This window comes from Salvelinus fontinalis, chromosome 2, assembly GCF_029448725.1.
Source record: "Salvelinus fontinalis isolate EN_2023a chromosome 2, ASM2944872v1, whole genome shotgun sequence".
NCBI lineage: Eukaryota > Metazoa > Chordata > Actinopteri > Salmoniformes > Salmonidae > Salvelinus > Salvelinus fontinalis.
This window is the reverse complement of record NC_074666.1, coordinates 99,360,874-99,381,535: the sequence shown is the minus strand read 5'-3', so window position 1 is coordinate 99,381,535 and position 20,662 is coordinate 99,360,874. Positions and strand designations below refer to the sequence as shown.

Here is a 20,662-nt window from a genome sequence, read left to right as displayed (position 1 = left end):
CGCCGTGATTGGCTCAGAGTTCTGTCACGCATGGGGACACCATGTCATCGCAAAATCTACGGGGAGAGCTCGATAATTCAAGCCCCTTAGAATTAATTCGATTAATTAACTCCTCTTGTTGTCATCCCATTAGAAGTGCCCACCCAAGAAGGCTCAAGGTCATTGGCCACAGATCAAATGATGTCAAATCACGTTATATCTATCCGTAGCTTTGATTGGACTAATCATGTCAACATCATACCTTCAAAATCTTAGCTAGCAGTCATCATCGTGAATCAAGTTGACAATCTACTGGCAAATCTTTTTCAACCCTTGTCATATGAAGAGAAATTATGAAGAGAAATTATAGATAAAACATCGGTGCTCATCGTCCATTGGACACAAACATCACACAATAAGTTGGAAATCGCAAATTCAACAACGAGTGGTTTGGAAGGAATCAGGGGCTAACTGCAGCATTGCAAAGCAATCACTAGCCTGCTATTCAGTGGAGAGAGTGTGTGATCAAAGTCTGGGTTTAAGGGTCTCTTTTCCAAGCTTAAAAGGATAAACATTCAACATTGGCCATGCTGTCAATCAAGCATGACTTCTGCTGCGTTCAAGACAACTGGAAACTCGGAACTGGGAAATCTCAGACTTTAATGAGTTCAAGACAACTGGGAACTCAGGGGAAAAAACGAGCTCCGACTGGGATCATACGTTTTGAACGGTCATCCAACTCGGTCCCTTTTCCCCTCATAACTTAGTTAACTATTTACCCATCTTAATTTTGACTACTGTTCTGACTTGGTGGTGCACATGTAGCCTATAGCCCGTTTAAGAAAAATGTCATCATCAAATATTATAAGAGATTTCATTGTCTGCTTATATGCCCCCATTATTTATCCTACGGTTCTGACTTGGTGTACAGGGAGAATACTGTAACAACGGCCCATGTTCGGAATTTTTTTCCTGTACATTTCAAAAGTGCTGAACAAATCGTTACATTGACTACGTCCGTCCTAGCTCGCTCATTAATGTCTTAGTCGAAATTACGAATTGCCTCTTATCTGCTCATCGTCCCCTTATGGCATAGTTTGTACATCTCAATTGTCAGTAGAAACCACATTTGTTTAAGCAAGTCAGCCATATCAGCTATGTTTTTTAAAAAGGCAGTAAATGAGGCTGAATGAACTGTTTCGCTGCCAGACAAGTCTCCGCTGATATCCCGGTGTAACAGTAAGGTGTTGGGACTGCTGTTGGGACTCTGCTGTTGGGACTCCTCTGATAGTCAGGTGTAGCAATGGTAAGCTGTTGGGACTCTGCTGTTGGGACAGCTTTATGTAGGCCCTAACAGTTTGTGGGCACCGTTTGTGTAACGGCTGTCTAATTCCTCCTCCTCCTCGAAACACACTTGATAAATTACAAAATAACAAAAACGATGTAGACCGACCTGGACATAAGAACTTACATAAACACGAAGAACGCACGAACAGGTACAGACTAAACAAACGAAACAGTCCCGTGTGGTACTGACACGGAAGTCAATCACCCACAAACAAACAGTGAGAACAGCCTACCTTAATATGGTTCTCAATCAGAGGAAACGTCAAACACCTGCCTCTAATTGAGAACCATATCAGGCAACACATTTAACCCAACATAGAAACACATAACATAGAATGCCCACCCCAACTCACGCCCTGACCAATTAAACACATACAAAAACAAGAGAAAACAGGTCAGGGACGTGACAGTTTGTCACCATTATAGTGCAACTAATGTATTATTTAGTGTAGTGTAGTGTTGTGTTGTGCAGTGGCTTTGCTGGCATGCATCCCAATTTTTTTGTTGTTGAGTTTATCCCACCAAGATTTACATGCTAAAATCCCCACTGGTGTCAGTTAATCATCTCAGGGAGCGGCCAGCAACATCCCACTGACTGGCGCAGGTCCACGGAACAATGGTTGAGAAACACCATCCCACTGACTGGCGCAGGTCCACGGAACGATGGTTGAGAAACACCACCCCACTGACTGGCGCAGGTCCACGGAACAATGGTTGAGAAACAACATACTAAATCTCTTGCAGCACTTTTATGGTTGAAAAATTGTGTGTGAAAAAGATAAGTTGAGTGGCTCGGTCCACACTGTGTTGCCATGGACACAGAACAACAATGTCAGCTGTTCTTAACTAGCCACCGTGCTTCTACATCTGCATTGCTTGCTGTTTGGGGTTTTAGGCTGGGTTTCTGTACAGCACCTCATGTCTAGAAGACCTGTATGAACAGCAACTTACGGTTTATGTTGAGGTTCTGCTCCCGGTCTTTTCCTCATGTCTAGAAGACCTGTATGAACAGCTATTTTTGATCTGTCTCACAGTGTTTGTTGTAACATTTGTGTCGTGGAGAAAAATCACCAGGCAAGAGACGGGAGTAACAGTTTAGTATTGTTTAGTAAAATATTCTTGTGCGGCACTTCCTATTAGGTGCCATAACATAACACTGCCGTAATACATTACTGCTTAGTAACAGCATAGTAATTCATATAGAAAGATCACCCATACTACATTAATGAGTGTGTGGTGTGATACGTTTATGTTCCGGACACATTGTGTGTGTGTGTGTGTGTGTGTGTGTGTGTGTGTGTGTGTGTGTGTGTGTGTGTGTGTGTGTGTGTGTGTGTGTGTGTGTGTGATGGCAGTTCAGTTTCTGTGGAAGAGGCTATACTTTTTCACCAAACACTGTACCACATTTACTTAAAGCTGAAAGAGAGCCACTGGTCGCCCCAGGTGCATGTTATTGTTTAAATAAATAACGTCAGTCCATACTCTACTGTTATATCACACCAGCATCATGGGGAAAATAACGGTAGCCTAGACTCTGCTGTTATATCACACCAGCATCATGGGGAACATAACGGTAGTCCATTCTCTGCTGTTATATCACACCAGCATCATGGGGAATATAACGGTAATCCAGACTCTGCTGTTATATCACACCAGCATCATGGGGAAAATAACGGTAGTCCAGACTCTGCTGTTATATCACACCAGCATCATGGGGAACATAACGGTAGTCCATTCTCTGCTGTTATATCACACCAGCCTCATGGGGAAAATAACGTTAGTCCAGACTCTGCTGTTATATCACACCAGCATCATGGGGAATATAACGGTAGTCCATTCTCTGCTGTTATATCACACCAGCATCATGGGGAACATAACGGTAGTCCAGGCTCTGCTGTTATATCACACCAGCATCATGGGGAATATAACGGTAGTCCAGACTCTGCTGTTATATCACACCAGCATCATGGGGAATATAACGGTAGTCCATTCTCTGCTGTTATATCACACCAGCATCATGGGGAACATAACGGTAGTCCAGGCTCTACTGTTATATCACACCAGCATCATGGGGAACATAACGGTAGTCCAGACTCTGCTGTTATATCACACCAGCATCATGGGGAATATAACGGTAGTCCAGACTCTGCTGTTATATCACACCAGCATCATGGGGAACATAACGGTAGTCCAGACTCTGCTGTTATATCACACCAGCATCATGGGGAACATAACGGTAGTCCAGGCTCTACTGTTATATCACACCAGCATCATGGGGAACATAACGGTAGTCCAGACTCTGCTGTTATATCACACCAGCATCATGGGGAACATAACGGTAGTCCAGGCTCTACTGTTATATCACACCAGCATCATGGGGAAAATAACGGTAGCCTAGACTCTGCTGTTATATCACACCAGCATCATGGGGAACATAACGGTAGTCCATTCTCTGCTGTTATATCACACCAGCATCATGGGGAATATAACGGTAATCCAGACTCTGCTGTTATATCACACCAGCATCATGGGGAAAATAACGGTAGTCCAGACTCTGCTGTTATATCACACCAGCATCATGGGGAACATAACGGTAGTCCATTCTCTGCTGTTATATCACACCAGCCTCATGGGGAAAATAACGTTAGTCCAGACTCTGCTGTTATATCACACCAGCATCATGGGGAATATAACGGTAGTCCATTCTCTGCTGTTATATCACACCAGCATCATGGGGAACATAACGGTAGTCCAGGCTCTGCTGTTATATCACACCAGCATCATGGGGAATATAACGGTAGTCCAGACTCTGCTGTTATATCACACCAGCATCATGGGGAATATAACGGTAGTCCATTCTCTGCTGTTATATCACACCAGCATCATGGGGAACATAACGGTAGTCCAGGCTCTACTGTTATATCACACCAGCATCATGGGGAACATAACGGTAGTCCAGACTCTGCTGTTATATCACACCAGCATCATGGGGAATATAACGGTAGTCCAGACTCTGCTGTTATATCACACCAGCATCATGGGGAACATAACGGTAGTCCAGACTCTGCTGTTATATCACACCAGCATCATGGGGAACATAACGGTAGTCCAGGCTCTACTGTTATATCACACCAGCATCATGGGGAACATAACGGTAGTCCAGACTCTGCTGTTATATCACACCAGCATCATGGGGAACATAACGGTAGTCCAGACTCTGCTGTTATATCACACCAGCATCATGGGGAACATAACGGTAGTCCAGGCTCTGCTGTTATATCACACCAGCATCATGGGGAATATAACGGTAGTCCAGACTCTGCTGTTATATCACACCAGCATCATGGGGAACATAACGGTAGTCCAGACTCTGCTGTTATATCACACCAGCATCATGGGGAACATAACGGTAGTCCAGGCTCTACTGTTACAGTGGGGCAAAAAAGTATTTAGTCAGCCACCAATTGTGCAAGTTCTCCCACTTAAAAAGATGAGAGGCCTGTAATTTTCATCATAGGTACACTTCAACTATGACAGACAAATTAGAAGAAAAAAATCCAGAAAATCACATTGTAGGATTTTTAATGAATTTATTTGCAAATTATGGTGGAAAATAAGTATTTGGTCAATAACAAAAGTCTATCTCAATACTTTGTTATATACCCTTTGTTGGCAAAGGTTTTCACACACTGTTGCTGGTATTTTGGCCCATTCCTCCCTGCAGATCTCCTCTAGAGCAATGATGTTTCGGGGCTGTTGCTGGGCAACACGGACTTTCAACTCCCTCCAAAGATGTTCTATGGGGTTGAGATCTGGAGACTGGCTAGGCCACTCCAGGACCTTGAAATGCTTCTTACGAAGCCACTCCTTCGTCCTTCGTTCGTTTACAAACACCAATCAATAACAACAAGAACCATCCTTTACTAACTGAAGGTTTTAACCTCACACAGGGACAATGAGGAGTTTATTTCAACCCAAAACCCTGGATAGAGAGGCTCAGTGAATGTTGAGGTGAATGTGTGCAGGTGGGTCAGTGTGTCAGATGAGGACAGAGTGTAGAAGGACAGAGTGCCGGCCGGCCAGTCCAGATACACTCCTACTCTGTTGGACGAGGAGGAGGCAGGTATGTCCGTTCTCTCCTTATTGTGCCTGGCAGCGTAACCGTAATCAGAGCAGCTCAGACTCCAGGACTTGTCATTGCATCCAAGCTTACTGTCATCAGTGTTTCCTGTCCTGCTGATTCCTCTGTACGTCATTCCTATGTCATCCCCTCCCCCACTCATCTCTGCCTCCCAGTAACAGCGCCCAGTCAGACCCTCTCTACACAGCACCTGTGGCCAGTCCTCAAATCTCTCTGGGTGATCAGGATACAGCCGCTCCTCTTTCCCCCACGTCACCTTCCTGTTCCTCTCTGACAGAGAGAGGTTTCTGTGTGCTGTGTTCGGGTCCAGTGTGACATCACAGGCATCTGATAGGGAAGATCAATATTACAAATCACGATCATCAGAATGTTAATCATCAAGGTATTTTATGAGGAGCATTTATTCATTGAATAATACATCTAATTGACAGACTGCACTGGATGGAATGAAATAATAAATAAATAATAATTATTTAATAATAATTAAATAATGATTAAATATTGAGTATATTGACTATGTACTGAAAGAATAAAAGTAGTTAAAAAGGAAAAAGAGAATAATTGTAAATAATATGTTTTTTAGTATTTCATTTATCGTCTTTTAATCTACATTCTGTACTGTATATGACCATTTGTATGCAAGCCTATACAGTATTTCCCACTGGGCAACAACTAGCTGAATCAACATCGTTTCCTCGTCATTTCAACAACAAAATAGTACATGTGAGGACGTTGAATCAACGTGGAAAACTGACTGGATTTGGGAATATGGGATTTGGATTTGAGAATTTGGGATTTGGATTTGAGAATTTGGGATTTTTTCATCTAACTTTTGACCTAAATCCACTGACAGGGTGACATTCTTTGTTGATTTCACGTTGAATTCAGGTTAGTCGATAACTTAACCGAACATCAATCAAAACTAGACGTTGAACTGATGTTTGTGCCCAGTGGGTCTGATTCAACTTCCTTAAGATGGCGGCTTATATTTCATCTGACCACGTAGGTCAACAGTTGAGTAATTTGACAATGACTCTGAGGTTATGCTATTTCCTGTTTCATCACTAATAACACATTTCACATTTTCTTCACAGCAGTCAACACTTACATTTTTTCAGCAGCCAGTACTCTCCACAGGGGTCAACACTGCACAAGAAGCAGAACAGTGATTCAGTAAAACACACACACTCACACAACCACACACACACTCACACAACCACACACACACTCACACAACCACACACGCACTCAACTACACACAACCACACACACACTCACACAACCACACACTCAACTACACACAACCACACACACACTCACACACAACCACACACAACCACACACAACCACACACACACTCACACAACCACACACACACTCACACAACCACACACACACTCACACAACCACACACACACTCACACAACCACACACACACTCACACACACACTCACACAACCACACACACACTCACACAACCACACACACACTCACACAACCACACACACACTCACACAACCACACACACACTCACACAACCACACACACACTCACACAACCACACACACACTCACACAACCACACACACACTCACACAACCACACACACACTCACACAACCACACACACACTCACACAACCACACACAACCACACACAACCACACACACACTCACACTACCACACACACACAACCACACACAACCACACACAACCACACACAACCACACACATACTCACACAACCACACAACCACACACACACTCACACAACCACACACAACCACACACAACCACACACAACCACACACACACTCACACAACCACACAACCACACACACAACCACACAACCACACACAACCACACACAAATATTGTTTATTGGATATTAAATACAGGGGCTCAACTTCGGCTCAACTTCGTTTTAGAAGTGGGGGGGACATATATATATTTTTTCCCAGTTGTATAAACACTCCAAACAGCCGACCCGACCACATGGAGGCAGAAATGCAATTTCAGAACGTCCCCAGTGAATGTGGTGCCCCTAATTAAATAGTTATAACTAACCCAGGAACCCTGAACCAAAACTGTCCATGTCACACATGAATAGACACAAACTTCACAAACCCTCTCCACATACTTGAGTTTCTCCAGTCTCCAGTGTGGATCCTCCAGTCCAGCAGAGAGCTGCTTCACTCCGGAGTCTCCTGGGATATTGTAGCTCAGGTCCAGCTCTCTCAGGTAGGAGGGGTTGGACCTCAGAGCTGAGGCCAGAGAAGCACAGCCTTTCTTTGTGATCAGACAGCGTGACAACCTGTAGAGTTTATCACATATTTACACCCTCTAGTGGTGAAAGGGGAAATGGCAGGTGTGTGTCTTCCGCAAACTCGACAGACATTTGCATTGAAAAAAATGACCTGATAAAAATAATATTACAATCACATGATTATATAACTAAAAACATTTGACTTCAGCAAGTAAAGCATCTTGAAAATAAAAATAAATAATATCAATATATTGTGTAATTCTTCCTCTTCCAAACAGCAGTCAGGTAACTATGACATTTAAATTCAGCTGATTATTTATTTATTTAACTAGGCAAGTCAGTTAAAAACAAATTCTTATTTACAATGACAGCCTACTAATTGTCCTCTATAAATACCTGAAGATCACATGATGAACTATCCCCTTTAGTGAACTAATACAGACTACTGACCTCAGTGTCTCCAGTTTACAGTGTGGATTCTCCAGTCCAGCAGAGAGCAGCTTCACTCCTGAATCCTGCAGGTTGTTGTCACTCAGGTCCAGCTCTCTTAGGTTTGAGGAGGTTGAGTTGAAAGCTGAGGCCAAGGCTTCACAGCATTTCTCAGTGAGGTTACACCCATTAAGCCTTTGAAAAGTAAAACACAATGGAAATGAATTTCGACAACTGTGTGTACTGTGTACAGTACATGTAGCAGAATATTTGAGAATCAACAATAAATAAGTAATATGCTAATGTATATTCTAACTGACACACCTACTCATTCAAGGGTTTTTCTTTATTTTTACAATTTTCTACATTGTAGAATATTAGTGAAGACATTAAAACTATGAAATAACACATATGGAATCATGTAGTAAGCCACATAGTGTTAAACAAATCAAAATATATTTTATATTTGAGATTCTTCAAAGTAGCCACCCTTTGCTGTGATGACAGCTTTGCACACTCTTGGCATTCTCTCAACCAGCTTCACGAGGTAGCCACCTGGAATGCATTTCAATTAAGAGGTGTGCCTTGTTAAAAGCTAATTTGTGGAATTTCTTTCCTTCTTAATAAGTTTGAGCCAATCAGTTTTGTTGCGACAAGGTAGGGGTGGTATACAGGAGATAGCCCTATTTGGTAAAAGACCAAGTCCATATTATGGCAAGAACAGGTCAAATAAGCAAAGAAAATGAAAGTCCATCATTACTTTAAGACATGAAGGTCAGTCAATGGGGAAAATGTCAAGAATTTTGAAAGTTTCTTCAAGTGCCGTCGCAAAAACTATCAAGCGCTATAATGAAACTGGCTCTCATGAGGACCGCCACAGGAAAGGAAGCCCCAGAGTTACCTCTGCTGCAGAGGATAAGTTCATTAGAGTTAACTGCACCTCAGATTGCAGCCCAACTCAATGCTTCACAGAGTACAATTAACAGACACATCTCAACATCAACTGTTCAGAGGAGACTGCGTGAATCAGGCCTTCATGGTCTAATTGCTGCAACGAAACCACTACTATAGGACACCAATAATAAGAAGAGACTTGCTTGGGTCAAGAAAGACGTGCAATGGACATTAGACAAGGTGGAAATCTGTCTTTCGGTCTGATGAGTCCAATTTGGAGATTTTTTCCCAACTGCCGTGTCTTTGTGAGACGCAGAGTAGGTGAACGGATGATCTCCACATGTGTGGTTCCCACCGTGAAGCATGGAGGAGGAGGTGTGATGGTATTTTGCTGGTGACGCTGTCAGTGATTTATTTAGGATTCAAGGCACACTTAACCAGCATGGCTACCACAGCATTCTGCAGCGAAACGCCATCCCATCTGGTTTGTGCATAGCGGGACTATCATTTGTTTCTCAACAGAAAAATCACCCAAAACACACCTCCAGGCTGTGTAAGGGCTATTTGACCAAGGAGAGTGATGAAGTTGCCCATCAGATGACCTGGCCTCCACAATCACCCGACCTCACCTCAAATGAGATGGTTTGGGATGAGATGGACCGTAGAGTGAAGGAAAGCAGTCAACAAGTGCTCAGTATATGTGGGTACTCCTTCAAGACTGTTGGAAAAGCATCCCTCATGAAGCTGGTTGAGAGAATGCCAAGAGTGTGCAAAGCTGTCATCAAGGTAAAGGGTGTCTACTTTGAAAAATATAAAATCTATTTTGATTTGTTTAACACTTTTTTGGTTACATGATTCCATATGTGTTATTTCATAGTTTTTTCATGTCTTCACTATTATTCTACAATGTAGAAAATAGTAAAAATAAAGAAAAACCCTTTAATGAGTAGGTGTGTCCAAACTATTGACCCGTACTGTATATAAACTTTTTTAACGTGTATTTACAGAGCTGTCCTGGAGGCTTTGACCACTGGCAGCAGCCTCAGAAGACCTTCCTCTGATCTGGAGTATTTCTTCAGGTCAAACACATCCAGCTCCTCTTCTGAAGTCAGCAACACAAAGACCAGAGCTGACCACTGTGCAGGTGACAGTTTGGTTTTGGACAGATTTCCTGATCTCAGGTATCTTTGGATCTCCTCCACTAGAGAATGGTCATTCAGTTCATTCAGGCAGTGGAACAGATTGATGCACCTCTCTGAAGAGGGAGTGTTCCTGATCTTCTTCTTGATGTACTTGACTGTTTCCTCGTGGCTCAGTGAGCTGCTTCTTGTCTGTGTCAGTAGGCCGCGTAAGTAAGTCTGATTGGACTCCAGTGAGAGGCCCAGAAGGAAACGGAGGAACAGGTCCAGGTGTCCATTCTCACTCTGTAAGGCTTTATCCACTGCAATCGTGTGGAAGGTGATGGCAGGATTCCACTTCATTAGAATTTTTCTGATGAAGGATTGGTCTTCGGTCATTGGGTTTACATTGCTGTTGTTGAAGGAGAGGAAAACGTAGAGCGCAGCCAGAAACTCCTGAACGCTCAGATGCACAAAGCAGTACACCTTGTCCTGGAACGGCCCATAGTCCCGTCTAAAGATCTGTGTACACACTCCTGAGTTCACTGAGGCTTCAGTGACATCAATGCCATACTTTTTCAGGTCTGCCTCATAGAAAATGAGGTTGCCATTTTTCAGCTGGTTAAAAGCAAGTTTCCCCAGTGCCATGAAGCTCTCTTTATCCCTGTGTGGATCTCGCTCACCTTTTTTGTGATACTTATCATTCATCTGTTTGGTCTGAAATATCAGTAACCCAATAAATAATTGAGTCAGAGTCTTGGGCATCTCTTCATTCTTATCTGTACTCAACACGTTCTCCAGAACTGTAGCTAAGATCCAACAGAAGACTGGAATGTGACACATGATGTGGAGGCTCCTTGATGTCTTTATGTGTGAGATGATTCTGTTGGCCAGGTCCTCATCGCTGAATATCTTCCTGAAGTACTCCTCCTTCTGTGGGTCATTGAACCCTCGTACCTCTGTCACCTGGTCAACACAATCAGGAGGGATGTGATTGGTTGCTGCAGGTCTGGAGGTTATCCAGAGGAGAGCAGGTGGAAGCAGATTTCCCTTGATGAGGTTTGTCAGCAGCACGTCCACTGAGGTTGGCTCTGTGACATCACACCAGCTCTTACAGTTCTCGTAGTCGAGGGTCAGTCGGCACTCATCCAGACCATCAAGGACAAATAAAACTTTGTACTTGCTCTCATTGTGGTTTCCTGGTTTTTGCAATTTTGTTAAAATGTTATTCAAAAAGTCCCTCTCAATCACTCTAGTCTCTAAGACACATTTATGCAGAAGTTCTACAAAACTGTACTTTTCCCCCCTCACCAAATTCAGCTCCCGAAAAGGGAGTGAAATAATGAATTGGATATCCTGATTTGCTTTCCCTTCAGCCCAGTCCAGAATGAACTTCTGCACAGAAACTGTTTTCCCAATGCCAGCGACTCCTTTTGTCAGCACAGTTCTGATAGGTTTGTCTTGTCCAGATGATTGTCTGAAGATGTCATTGCAGAGGATTTTAGCCTCTGGTCTTGCTGGATTCTTGGACGTGATCTCGATCTGTCTCACCTCATGTTCGTTATTGACCTCTCCACTTCCACCCTCTGTGATGTAGAGCTCTGTGTAGATCTCATTGAGAAGTTGCTTGTGGCCCTGCTTCGGTACCCCGTTGAATACATGCTGCACCTTCTTCTTTACTTCCTGTTTATATTCATGTTGGAACTTCTCACCATCTTCATCTGAAGGACCTGACAATGGACAACGGTTATAGAATAGTTAGCAAGCATGTGTTGTTCTCTAGATGCTCAACAGTACACAATAAACAAATATATACATTTTTTATTTTACAATATATCTGGTTATTGGAAAAAATCTAAGCACATGAAATTAATGCACATTTCAAAGAAAAATTATAATTTTATAGGTTAGCCAATAACAAACATAGAAATACTGTATAACCTATTTAAGAATTTATATAGAATTTCAATTTCAACAATACAGTAGAATATAGATATATTTACTCAAAACCTTAGGAGACACAAGAATTCTGAATTACCTATTGGACAGTCTCTGTTTAGCTTCTCAGCGAGATCGTTACGGCGAATCTTCTTCAGGATGTCCAGTGTGATCTTCACAGCCGCATTTCCCCTGTATTTCTGCACCATCTGATCCACTATGTCCAGTCTGTTAGATGTCTCCAGCTGGCCCTTTGGAATGTGAAGGAAGCCATCCAGCTTGTTTTCTGTAGTTAGATACCACTTAAATCTCTTCAGCTCCTCAGAGCCGAGATCATCCAGGACGGCCAGGAGACGCTCTTTCACAGATGGTGCCATTGTAGGTCAGTGGAGACTGTTAAACAGCAGATGGGGCCATTGTAGGTCAGTGGAGACTGTTAAACAGCAGATGGGGTCATTGTAGGTCAGTGGAGACTGTTAAACAGCAGATGGGGCCATTATAGGTCAGTGGAGACTGTTAAACAGCAGATGGGGCCATTGTAGGTCAGTGGAGACTGTTAAACAGCAGATGGGGCCATTGTAGGTCAGTGGAGACTGTTAAACAGCAGATGGGGACATTGTAGGTCAGTGGAGACTGTTAAACAGCAGATGGGGCCATTGTAGGTCAGTGGAGACTGTTGAACAGCAGATGGGGTCATTGTAGGTCAGTGGAGACTGTTAAACAGCAGATGGGGCCATTGTAGGTCAGTGGAGACTGTTAAACAGCAGATGGGGCCATTATAGGTCAGTGGAGACTGTTAAACAGCAGATGGGGCCATTGTAGGTCAGTGGAGACTGTTAAACAGCAGATGGGGCCATTGTAGGTCAGTGGAGACTGTTAAACAGCAGATGGGGCCATTGTAGGTCAGTGGAGACTGTTAAACAGCAGATGGGGCCATTGTAGGTCAGTGGAGACTGTTAAACAGCAGATGGGGCCATTGTAGGTCAGTGGAGACTGTTAAACAGCAGATGGGGCCATTGCAGGTCAGTGGAGACTGTTAAACAGCAGATGGGGCCATTGTAGGTCAGTGGAGACTGTTAAACAGCAGATGGGGCCATTGTAGGTCAGTGGAGACTGTTAAACAGCAGATGGGGCCATTGTAGGTCAGTGGAGACTGTTAAACAGCAGATGGGGCCATTTTAGGTCAGTGGAGACTGTTAAACAGCAGATGGGGCCATTTTAGGTCAGTGGAGACTGTTAAACAGCAGATGGGGCCATTTTAGGTCACTGGAGACTGTTAATTAACAGCAGATGGGGCCATTTTAGGTCAATGGAGACTGTAAAACAGCAGAGCATATAGCATCATAATCTACAAGCCCCAACATCTGCACTATTGTGAGAAATAAACATACATTATTATTTGTTATTACTTACATTACTACCATTTTCCACATAATATTTAGTAAAATATTTAGATGCCATTGGTGCTCAACCCCAGTAGAAAATAGTAAACAGTTAAAACTCTGACGCCCTCTGGTGGCATTTTCTAGCAACACATATATTGTAAACTACCTTCATTAGATACATTTTGATTTCAAAACTAGAAGTCCTACAAACACATAAGAACCGTGGGATTCTGGTATAACAACGTAACTAAGACAGAGCAACAGCAGGCAAAGAAAAGACATACAAAATATGTCTTTTTTTTTAATTTTTGGTTTCCGATTTGTCCCCATGTTGGTGAATAAGAGATTTGCAAAAAAATAAATAGAAAATGTAAAAATCATAATAAATTGTCATATCATTTATCTAATGGTGGCGCTCTAAACATGCACAAATTCCAATAGAACAAAGCCATTTTAACCCCTGTAGGTCTAACTTGGCCTTTACCGCTATAGCCCATAGAAAAGCATTGAACAACACATTTATAAATGGCAAAACAGACAGACAAAAAATAAATCCTAAGGAACAAGGTTTTGAAGTGTCTGTCCTAATATCTGAGAGACACAGTATAAGAAAACCAGGGGAAAACATTTTTTAGACCCATGTTTGGTCACCTTATTTTTGGCACATTTTACCCCCTATGCACATTTTGCCATTTTTACAGCCTGATACTGGGTTACTTTAAGACAACTCCCCTGAAGCTTGGTGAAGAAGCTGGATGCAGCTCATTGATGGTGGATGAGGTGAGTTTCCCACTACTATGTAAAACGCTTTGAGTACCTCAGGTGGTAGAAAAGTGCTATATAAACCCAATCAATTAATATTATTTCACGTCTCTCTACTTCTACTTTGTCCTTTTCCAGATATGAAAGGAGACATCCCTCAGTTATATGAGATTCCAACAGTACAGTTTTATTGTGTCCCCAGACAAACACACCGGATTCAACTTGTCAACTAACCATCAGGCCCTAAATCAGGTATGTTTGTCCGGTGCTACAACAAAAATGTGTTATGCCTCAGCCACAATGTCAATCTATTATCAATATGTCCACTCCTAGTTATAGAGTTTATCTTGTCAGCTCAACAACATCATGTTTATGTCGTGATCATGAGATATATAAGTTGTGATCTTAACATGATGTCCTCTCTGGACTTTCATACCTTCCTGATGACTAGCGCTCTGTATATTCTGATGGGTGAGGCCTGAGATGGAATGTGAAGCTAACTGAAGCTGGCTAGCGCTCTGTATATTCTGATGGGTGAGGCCTGAGATGGAATGTGAAGCTAACTGAAGCTGGCTAGCGCTCTGTATATTCTGATGGGTGAGGCCTGAGATGGAATGTGAAGCTAACTGAAGCTGGCTAGCGCTCTGTATATTCTGATGGGTGAGGCCTGAGATGGAATGTGAAGCTAACTGAAGCTGGCTAGCGCTCTGTATATTCTGATGGGTGAGGCCTGAGATGGAATGTGAAGCTAACTGAAGCTGGCTAGCGCTCTGTATATTCTGATGGATGAGGCCTGAGATGGAATGTGAAGCTAACTGAAGCTGGCTAACTTTAGAAAACCTGTACATCTAGCTTACATCATAGTATACCCATCAGGCTACATTCAGGTTTCAGCATCAGGCATCAACAGTCTAGTCGTAGGCTACTACCTGGGTTATGTTCATTGGTTTACACCGCAGTCAACAGTTTTAAAACGTTGCATAAACAGTTTACTCCAAATGCTGTACAGCGTGACCGAAACGGTTTCCGTTGCCAAACGTTTCGCTACGGTGGGCACTAATGAATACACACCAGCCTGTTTTAAGGAAGTATAAGTTGTTGTTAGACAAATAAATATTATGGAAAGCCTATCTTTCAAACAAAATACCTGCTTGTGTGAAAAGCATTAACAGTAGATTCTAAAAAGAAAATGTTTGTTTGTTTCTTGTTGTGTTTTAAGCCTGTGTTGAGCAGACAAGCCTATAGGCCTATGATTCAGTAGGAGATCACCGTGGGGAACACAGATGGACACGGAACCAATTCACCCCACACATCTAATTTACATACTCAACTACAGTACCAGTATAACGTTTGGACACACCTACTCATTCAAGGGTTTTTCTAATACATTTTTTACAAAAGCTGTCATCAAGGCAAAGGGTGGCTACTTTGAAGAATCTCAAATATAAAATATATTTTTGATTTGTTTAACACCTTTTTGGTTAGTACATGATTCCATATGTGTTATTTCATAGTTTTGATGTCTTCACTGTTCTATTCTACAATGTAGAAAATAGTAAAAAGAAAATGAATGAGTGTTGTGTCCAAACTTTATACTGGTACTGTATATGAATACACATAACAATATCATCAACTACATTAATACACACAACAATATCATCAACTATATGAATACACATAACAATGTCATCAACTATATGAATACACATAACAATATCATCAACTATATGAATACACATAACAATATCATCAACTATATGAATACCAATTACAATCGTCTTACCTGTTATCTCTCTCTCAACAGAAGCAGAGTCTGGAATGATCATTCGGGCGTAGAATTTTACTGTTATTTGCTCAACTCATTTACATATCAGGTTCTACCTGTTTCTCTCCTCCCTCTCTCTTTATCTCTTTATGACTCTCTCTTTCTCAAACACACGCGCACACACACATACACAGCCAACCAACGGAACAAATAATACCTTCACTAAATAAAACAGACACGTACAGAAACATTTCACTGACTCAAAAGTTCCAAGAAATATTATATTTTACTACCAACTGATATTGTATTCTAATGACATCATCATGATTTATCAATAACACTTTAATTTGAGGCATTATTATGTAAGTAAGAGACATGATTTTGTAAAAACTATGTCAATGTAGACCAGCATAAAGTACAACAGATCTATATCAATGTAGACCAGCATAAAGTACAACAGATCTATGTCAATGTAGACCAGCATAAAGTACAACAACAGATCTATATCAATGTAGACCAGCATAAAGTACAACAACAGATCTATGTCAATGTAGACCAGCATAAAGTACAACAACAGATCTATATCAATGTAGACCAGCATAAAGTACAACAACAGATCTATATCAATGTAGACCAGCATAAAGTACAACAACAGATCTATGTCAATGTAGACCAGCATAAAGTACAACAACAGATCTATGTCAATGTAGACCAGCATAAAGTACAACAACAGATCTATGTCAATGTAGACCAGCATAAAGTACAACAGATCTATATCAATGTAGACCAGCATAAAGTACAACAGATCTATGTCAATGTAGACCAGCATAAAGTACAACAACAGATCTATGTCAATGTAGACCAGCATAAAGTACAACAGATCTATATCAATGTAGACCAGCATAAAGTACAACAGATCTATGTCAATGTAGACCAGCATAAAGTACAGCAACAGATCTATGTCAATGTAGACCAGCATAAAGTACAACAACAGATCTATGTCAATGTAGACCAGCATAAAGTACAGCAACAGATCTATGTCAAAGTAGACCAGCATAAAGTACGTATCACAGAGACCTTGCTTCCCTTCCTTGAGTACAACAACAAATCCATGATAGAGGTGTCTTGTGTAATCATGCCATATAGTGTGCTAGTCATTACAAATCAGGAAGGACGGATATGGTAACGACAAGTTGTCTAATATTATTTTCTTTGCAGTTCGGCTGTGGAAGTTTGTGTTTTTGCATTTCAGAGTATGTTTATTAAATGTATTAAACCTTTTAAAAATGTGCTATTAAATATTTATGGTAAGTACTTTGGTGGCAGCATCATGTTATGGGTATGCTTGTCATCGCCAGGGTCTGGGGAGTTTTTCAGGATCAAAATAAATATAAAAGGAGCAAAGCCCATGTAAAAAGTTAAAAGCTTCTGAAAACCTAAACCTGGGATAGAGTTTTATTTTTCAGCGAGTAAATTACACAACTTTTAATGACAAAGACACACCAGAATGGGTTTTCAAGAGGGGTTGAGTGTTCCTGAGTGGTCTAGTCTGAGTTGGGACTTAAATTTGCCTGAAAATCAGAGACAAGGTTTGAATATTGCTGTCTATCTATGATTCCCAACCAAAAGTAGTGAGCTTGAGCAATTTTGACAAAAACAATGGATATATGTGGCCCTAAGAGTTCTGCAGTTGGTAGAATCTAACTACAGCTGTAATGGCTGCCAATGATGACATGTCTCTCTATTATGCTTGGGAATACTTGGAAACAGATTTCCAAAATTAAAATCACTTTCCTAGTGTTTTTACAGTATTTTATGGCCAACAATAAAAACAAAAACAATAGTTTTTGCTGTCATAGAGCCAAACAACTGGAATGTTCATCTCCCCTTTCAATATTGGTGACATTTGTTTGTAGCTCACATGGTTCGGTTTTTTACAGACAATTTTCTTGTCCGGATCCTCTCATGTGTAGAAAAACACCGCTTTCACAAGTCCCATGTTATGAAATAGGCGCACAACAGTTTTTGCCCTGTCACTATGGGCTACCGTGTGTAGATTGATGAGGAGAACAATTTATTTTTTTATACCCATTTTAACATAAGGCTGGGGGGGATATGTATTTATACTATTGTCTGTACACTCATTGGTCCTAGCACTGTTACTTCTGTCTGTAAAATAATGGGTTTATTCTTCTATGCATTCAGCCCAAAGCGGGAGGTTTAAAAAAATACTTCGTAGTTGCCAAAAGTCCGGAGCATGTCTTTAACCATTAAAATGTTGGTTTGGTTATTATTTCTAAGAGGAGATTGAGCTATTGAATATTCAAAATGACAGTACAGGGCTTGTTGCAGAGTTAAATACAACTAGGAACTCTGAAATCTCCCACTTACGAATGTAGTGCTTTCAAGACAACTGGGAAATTTGAAGAAAAAAAACAAGCCCCGACTGGGGGAAAAATCATTTAGGACGGTCATCTAACTCGTAATTCCAAGTCGGGAACTCTGTCCTCTTTCTAGAGCCCCGACCTGAAGATCACTGATGTCATGAAGATCCCAGTCATCTTGAAAGCACTACGTGCACTGTGCCATTGCTCCGCCATACCTTCATTTATCGTCTTAAAGGAACGATATACAGTACACATATGAAGAGAAAGCTGAAGTCGTAACCCTTTCACTGATGTAATCAGATCTCATGTCTGATTCCCAGTTCGTCCACTAGATCGCCGTAGAAGAAAGAATTGGCCATTTGAAACCAGACGTGTCTAGATTGATCTGGTTTGGAAAGTACCTCACTGTCCGAAAATGTCTGAACGGATTTTCAAGCCTTAAAATGACCCTAGCAATGATTTTTGAAATAACACAGACAGGCGAGGAAACGTCAAACTTATTTTCCCCACAGGAAACAAGCGACATAGATCAACAGCACATATGGAGGATGCGTTCAAGGCAATGCCGTATTAGATGTGGAAGGGAAATAAATGCATTACGATAACCACAAGGTGTACCATTTCCATGCATACAACGTTCTCTGTACTTTTGGTGACTTGACCTAAATTGCATACATACTCTATGAAAATGACCACTGCTCATGATTTATGCCGTGTCCGGTCTGGAGCGTGATGTTACGACCTCCTGCTGGTCGGCTACTACGTAGCAACCTAGGGGTGCAAAAATCCTTGGGGGCCTCGTTTATCAGCCGTGCACAGGCACACATCTGTGGTGAAACATGTCTAGCAGAGTCACGTCGTTACCCGAGGTTATGCACAGGCATTTTATCTGGGTTGTACAGAGGAATTATATTTCGATAGAGCAGAGAGGACTGAGTCAATGGGTCACCTCAAGACCTTTATGGGCTTCCGAAGATGTCGAAGACACTGCATCTCAGTGCTAGAGGCGTCACTACAGACGCTGGTTCAATCCTGGGCTGTATCACAACCGGACAGTGATTGGGAGTCCCGTAGGGTGGCGCACAGTTGGCCCAGCGTCGTCCGGGGTAGGCCGTCATTGTAAATAAGATTTTTTTCTTAACTGACTTGCCTAAGTAAATAAAAAGCTGTGATCCGGCCGGCAACCCTCATTGCTATTAGGTATTATATCATTAGCATATATGAACACTTGGACAATGAGTCATTTAGAGCGCTGGGGTTCGATTACCGGTTCGAATCCCTGAGCTGACAAGGTAATAATCTGTTATTTTGCCACTGAACAAGGCAGTTAACCCACTGTTCCCCGGGCGCCGAAGACGTGGATGTCGACTAAGGCATCTAGATGTAGAAGACACGTTTCAGTTGGAGGCATTCAGTTGTACAACTGACTAGGTATCCCCCGCTTTCCCTGTAAAGATAATTTCCAATTGAACCAACATATGAAACAGGGACAGTAAATGTGGTCTCTCTAGAAAGTGCATTGTAGACAAAGCACGATCGGATTGAATCCCGGCCTTAATATATTCTAGCTCTAAATCTGTTGAAGTTAAATAGATAAAACACGTAGTAGTAGTAGTAGCAGCAATAGTGGTAGTAGTAGTAGTAGTAGTAGTAGCAGTAGCAGCAGTAGCAGTAGTAGTAGTAGTAGTAGCAGTAGCAGCAGTAGCAGTAGTAGCAGCAGCAGTCTATTCAGTCTGAGATACTCACTTTATTCACTGCTGTCCGGTTTGAAGACTATTTTTTTACTCTCAAAATTAATCTTGTACCAAAACCCTTTCTACTTTTATAGTCTATAACAAAACCTTTTACAACAGTCAGCAGGTGGAGCCCAGCCTGCTCTACTGATAACAGCAGGTGGAGCCCAGCCTGCTCTACTGATAACAGACTGGGCCAGGGTGCTGCTAGTTCCTATTAAACCATGTTGTAAAAGGGCAAAGTCCATCTCTTATAATGCTTTCATGGTAGAAATGAAACAGTGCCTTCGGAAACTATTCAGACCCCTTTCCTTTTTCCACATTGTGTTACGTTACAACCTTATTCTAAAATGGGTTAAAAAAAAATGTTTTTTAATTATTCATCGATCTACACACAATACCCCATAATGACACAGCCAAAATAGTTTTTTAGAAATGTTTGCTAATTTATATATATATATATAAAAAAAAAACACACAAATACCTTATTTACATAAGTATTCAGACCCTTTCCTATGAGA

General features: G+C 41.6%; 1 protein-coding gene across 1 annotated transcript; it reads right to left on the bottom strand.

Annotated features, from left to right (window-relative positions):
• Positions 1-5,059: 5,059 nt before the first annotated feature.
• On the bottom strand, positions 5,060-20,304 carry LOC129833077 (NLR family CARD domain-containing protein 3-like). Its single transcript, XM_055897366.1, has 7 exons — positions 20,155-20,304; positions 12,210-13,425; positions 10,059-11,901; positions 8,181-8,354; positions 7,605-7,778; positions 6,576-6,613; positions 5,060-5,794 (listed from the first exon to the last, which is right to left on the bottom strand). The coding sequence occupies exons 2-7, from the start codon at positions 12,484-12,486 to the stop codon at positions 5,250-5,252; spliced, it is 3,051 nt and encodes a 1,016-aa protein (XP_055753341.1). The 5' UTR covers positions 12,487-13,425; positions 20,155-20,304; the 3' UTR covers positions 5,060-5,249.
• Positions 20,305-20,662: the final 358 nt, after the last annotated feature.

Bases quoted from the DNA above. Each gene is read 5' to 3' on its own strand.
- LOC129833077 (XM_055897366.1), bottom strand. From the start codon at position 12,486: ATGGCACCATCTGTGAAAGAGCGTCTCCTGGCCGTCCTGGATGATCTC. The intron at 8,355-10,058 runs GTAAATACACGT...TACTTTTCAAAG, and splicing joins AAAGCCTCCAGGACAGCTCT to GCTTAATGGGTGTAACCTCA. The intron at 5,795-6,575 runs GTAAGTGTTGAC...CTTCCCTATCAG, and splicing joins GTACTGGCTGCTGAAAAAAT to ATGCCTGTGATGTCACACTG.